This window comes from Pieris rapae, chromosome 15 (assembly GCF_905147795.1).
Source record: "Pieris rapae chromosome 15, ilPieRapa1.1, whole genome shotgun sequence".
Classification (NCBI taxonomy): domain Eukaryota; kingdom Metazoa; phylum Arthropoda; class Insecta; order Lepidoptera; family Pieridae; genus Pieris; species Pieris rapae.
The window spans coordinates 4,568,513-4,574,167 of NC_059523.1; the positions used below are offsets into that span (position 1 = coordinate 4,568,513).

At 34.6% G+C, this 5,655-nt stretch overlaps 1 protein-coding gene across 1 annotated transcript; it reads right to left on the reverse strand.

The window, feature by feature from the left end:
- Positions 1 to 798: 798 nt before the first annotated feature.
- Positions 799 to 2,191, reverse strand: LOC111002428 (fork head domain transcription factor slp2-like). Its single transcript, XM_022272587.2, has one exon. It carries the CDS (start codon positions 1,953 to 1,955, stop codon positions 1,002 to 1,004), a length of 954 nt encoding a protein of 317 aa, XP_022128279.2. The 5' UTR covers positions 1,956 to 2,191; the 3' UTR covers positions 799 to 1,001.
- Positions 2,192 to 5,655: the final 3,464 nt, after the last annotated feature.

Consider the following 5,655-nt stretch of genomic DNA (forward strand, 5'->3'; position numbering starts at 1 on the left):
TTGTTGTCCTATTACTTGTAAATTAACTTTGGCCACAAAGGTTTGAACTTAGCTGGGAGGTACGAATGAAACTTTTATGATTATGAAATAGTAGATATACTACTAAAACTGTAATATTGTTATCACTATATCAAGAATATAGTAAAAACTATTATCATTCATAGTTAATCTAAAATGCATGTTTATACGCCGTTTATTGCAGTTATATATAAAACGCAACTTCCCAAGCTCTAAAATCTAAACAGATTCAAAAGGATTTTACAAATATTTTTTATATAATTTACTTATCTCTCGTGATATGTATACGCCATTATTAATTCCTAGTTCTTTATTTCTTTAATAATTACTCTTGTACAGTTTAGGCCTACGTTCGGCCTACTCCACATACCTAATGTATAAAACAAGATATGTATTGGAGCAGTTATTGAAAAGTAATATTAACAACATAGAGTTCTAAAAATAACCAACGCGGTTGCAGATAGGCCTATGTTCTAACCACATGAGAGTTCATTAACTTTTGGGTGAAGCATTCGATGTTACTGTAATTAAATATTCTTTGCCCTCCAGTCAATTGTAATAGACTTGACTCAAGGAATCGATTTTTATTATTATTACCGAGGTAATATTATCTGTTGAATTGATTATAATTTATAAATTGGTTCACTTGGATTTTCAAATATGTAATAGAGGTGTGTAATAAGTTAGTTCTTGAATTCAAATATTTCTTTCGACTTTATCAACAATAAAAGGGTTTGTTTGGGTGTTATTTGGGACGAATGAAACGTAAATTAGGTTCAATATCTTTGTTTATTATACTCACTTAAAACTATTTATTAAATAAATATACAATACTTTGGAATATTTACAATAGACGAAGCGGAATGCTACGATAACAATACATAATATTGCAGAGAGGTTACCTTAAAACTAATTCCACTGGTGCATTTAAATCTAGATCACAGATAATCAACACTAATGTGTTCAGCCTCTTGAGATTACAGTTATTGTCGCGTAAGCACTGTCACCGGTTTGTAGATGTGGGGTGTTAGCGGGTGGTGCGAAGGTGAAGGCAGCTCAGGGCTGGAAGCACCTGAGTTGCTGGGCGAATGTTGCATGATAGGTGGCGATGGTGGCAGCAGCGGGGACGTCTGCGACATCATTTGCGGGTTCAGGGAGCTCTGGAGTAGCGGCGACTGACCCAAGAACGGACCCGACGGCATACGCTCATACATCGCTGGAGAATAGGGTAATCCTGAGTAGTTTTCAGTTCTAAAAGCCGGGTGTACGGCGCTTGGAGTCACTGGCGGAGTCTTCATTTGCATAGGGGCGTATCGCTGGTACAACAATTGCGAGTACAAACCGACCAACTGTGAGTATGTGGTTGGCGGATAGCCTCCAGGTAAGGGGCCACCAGGGAATAAAGGCCGCTTAAAACAAGCAAGGCGTGATCTGCCGTTCAACGCTGACCGCCGACGTAGCTTGCCAGTTGTACCACCAATAAAAACATCTTCAGCGGACGCATCCAACATCCAGTAATTCCCTTTACCAGGGTCATCGTAATGTCGCGGCACTTTAACAAAACACTTGTTCAAACTCAGGTTGTGTCTGATGGAGTTCTGCCAGCCCTGCCTGTTCTCTCTGTAGTAGGGAAAGTTGGTCATGATGTATTCGTAGATACCATTTAATGTGAGACGTTTCTCGGGACTGTTCCGTATTGCCATCATTATTAATGCATTGTAGCTGTATGCAGGTTTTTCATGTTTCTTGTCCTTCTTCTCGTCGTCTTTAGGCTTGGTGCAGTCAACGGGCTCGGTGCCCGTAACATCCAGCTCTGAATCGCTCAAATCAGCTTCAGATGGGGTGGTATTGGATGTAGTAGGAGACGGCGGCGGTTTGGAGGCCGCATGATTCATTAAAATTGCGTTAATACTAAAATCTCCTTCGAACTTCACCATGTTGTATATTCACTTGTAACACTTTAGATAACGACTCGCGCGTGCGTGCACACTGCGAGCAACGAACGAACTGACATGCGCGGAGGCGGGCGTAGCTATTTATAGAGCGTGCGTCTCAGTCCGCCTCGGCAGCTTTGAGAGGCTGCGTCCACCAATCGCGGAGAGAGCTTTTCGATACATAGGGAAACGCCCCTCGCCACAATGCCCGCTCCCCGCTTCTCCGCATCCCTCTATCCCCCCTAAACACAAGCAGCATAACGCATTAGACGCCACACATTCGAAGCGCCTCTTTATATTATATTGAACATTTCTACACAATTACTTTGTGACAATTAAGTAAAACTTACTCTAAAATATAGTGTATTGTTCGTGGATATCTTTATCGAAAATCTTGATAAATTTGTTACGTAAACATTCATAATACGATTTTGATAATAAATAAACTTTGGCTAGATATAGGTTGGTGAAACTCCTCATTATATTTCTAATAATGACATTGGCAAAAATGGTTGTAAATACCTACAAGACATTTGCCGTGATTAAATATTGATAACAATAGTTTTAAGTTTTTATTCGCATTGAAATTATAAATCAGAAGTGTGTTAGTTTAGTTATTATGCACTAAGTAGGTACCTATATGTTAGTTTGTTTTATTTTACATTACATCGTATTCTGCAATATGGGCCCCTTTTGGATAAAAGCCTCCTGAACTTGCCAATCTGTTACCTATTTGCGTTTTTCTTCCATTTCTCTCCGGAAACTTTAACCTTGTCGTCAGTCCATCGCTTTTGAATTTGGAATTTTTAATAGTATGGAAAAAAGGTGGCTTTATTTTTATTCAGTCAGTTACAGACTATTGTTTCGTATGAATATATAAATGTAGATAACATATTTAGTCATATAAATTAAAAAAAAAACAAAGTGAACTTTAGGACCCAAAAGAATATTAAAAAACGCTGTAACTTAAACGATGTTTTTTGTATTTCCGTTTTAGTTAAGGTTATAAAAACTCCTCGGACTTTATAATATCGATTTATATAGGTGTATAAAACGTAGTTTTAAAAGAGTATTTCTGTAATATTTATGTATGTAAAAGTTTTCTTTATGATGAATTCAGAATTACTTTTCATATTATATTATTTATTTTCTACGGTAGTAAAACGTAACAATTTATCTATTCCATACACAATTACGGCCAACATAAAATTTACAGATAAAAACTTCGAAAAAAAGTGATGAAACAATTTCGTTTTTGCGTAGTTGTTCGTTAATTAGTTATGACGTTCGCGGTAGCTCTCCCTTTAATATATCATTAACAATCTATAGCCCTTTATTCGTTGACCATTTCGCTTAAATGCTATTTTTATCAAACTATATACTTAAATATTACTATATTCCTAAATCTTTTTACATAGCAAAAACAATAACTAGTTACTTCTATAAGTAGGTAATAAAAAGTAAAATTTATTCACATTTTGGCTACAAATATAAAATAATTAATTTCATAATAAGTATAATATTTGTAACAAATGCAAAGCAGTGAACTTAACTTTTTTAAAGCATTTTCTTTTATTCTAAAAAATTATGTGTTAATAAAATAAAACAGATTGTGACTAATCCTTTAACAATTTAAATGAATCAGACTTAGAATCGTCGGCACAGTATTACCACAGATCATAATGAGCATTACTATCAATAGGCATAGATTAAAGATAGCTGATTAGAATACTTTAAAGCTACAGAGATCTACGATTGCTACGCAACTGCGTCATGACGTGTGACGTATCTGACGTTAGGACAAATGTTATGTCATTGTCATTTGTAGGAAATAGTGGATACGGCATTAGTATTTTTTTATTCATGTTATTTTTACTGCAATAAAATAAATAAGCACATCAGTGGTACTACAACATTTTTAGGGTTCAGATTTATGTATGTGTTACATGGCATCTGGCAATCTAATAGGCAAATAGGTGAACAGCTCCCTGTGGCTGACACACGTCGTTGACTTTGTATTGCTCCATACCCCGTTACTAAGAACGCTTAAAACTTAGTCATTTGTGGCCAACGGTAATATAAGAAATTACAAGAAATTCCTAATGCTAAGCTCACTGATAATCCTTTACACACATCTCTTAATATTAAAGGCAATTTAAACCGATTAGACAGGTAAAAAATATTTGTAGTATTTTACAAACTGTTAGATACTTAAGACGTATTTATCTACGAGATATCGATGTCTACACTAATCTATTGTTCTGCAAATGTGAGCTTAGGTGTGAATTGTTTTTGTAGACGACACAGATTAGATTACGTCTGAACGTCATCTTACAAAAGAGGTTTTATGATTTGTTTTGATTATCCGATTTTAGTAACGGCTGTTTTGTGTATTATTTTAAAAGTATGTATAGGCTTGTTGAAAGCTTAGTACAATAAGATCTTAAGAAGTTTATATCTTTGTGTATCTATTTTGTAGTTTATATTGCCTTTTATTAATGCACTTCATTTAGAAGAGGTAAAGACTTAACGCGATTAAAACGCACTTTTAAATTAATCACAGATATCATTAAATTTAATCGTTTCAATAGCTGAATTTTTCAGTAAAAGAAAAAAGAATGTTACTGACATTGTGCATCGTTAATGTTATATGATTAATATACCGCATCCAAAAATCGAATACACCAAAGTCCATGTCAGTCCGTGAACTCTTGATCGCGGCCGATCAATCGAATTATTATGCTCCTAATTCGATTATCGGACAGTCCGGTAGCCTCCTAAACGGGAATATGTAATAGACGTCATAATCACGATTGTATCATACATTACATGGAGTCTGTGGTCCTAAAACTAAGAAAAAAATATTTTTCCAATATGTCGAATCAAAATATAAAATAAAAGTATAGTCGGAAAATCAATAGAGAGGCCTTTAAATTGTGGACCATACATTACTTTACATAAATCAGTAAATTAGTGTAAATACAATTGTTCAAATAATATTTTTATTATTAGCAGTTTTGATATGTTTAAACGAAATGTGACTTGAAACAATGCCGGGACGAATCAAATTTTATAAACGTCATTTAAATTTTTTTTTAAATGGCGCTGGGACTGTCATTGATATGTGTTTTTAATAGAGTATTTTTTCTGCCTAGAAAGTGGGTCCTAAAGAGGTTTTATGTTGAGTTTCATTATCAAATTACCTTAACAATTGAATCAAATAACATTTTCATAATTGTTATTACATTATATAGATTAAATTTTTATAGAACCGTTCTTTTGTATATGGAACAAACTAATATACATACATTTACACATTATCCAAAATCTTTACAGTTTCGTCCCTATAATATCGGCTCGTCTGATAGTGCTTCAGTCTCAGACGTAATGTTTTAGAACAAAATATACATGAATAGATAAGTAGGATGATTCTTTGTCCATCGGATTGAATAAAGTGGACACTCACAGGCCGCGACTCAACGCGACAATTCATATGTTCAATTCCGTCGCGATGTTTGTGACCCGCACCTTAAGTAAGGTTAAATAATTGATGCCCACACCAGTGATACTGTTGCGCAATAGATATCGATAATTTTATGAAAAAATCACAATTTTGTTATTATTGTTACGATAAAATATAAAGCCGACGGACAAGAGTTAAACACCACAAGATAACAAGCGATACCGCGTTTGGACTTTCACA

Excerpts from the sequence above, each read along its gene's own strand:
- LOC111002428 (XM_022272587.2), bottom strand. The coding sequence starts at position 1,955 with ATGGTGAAGTTCGAAGGAGATTTTAGTATTAACGCAATTTTAATGAAT.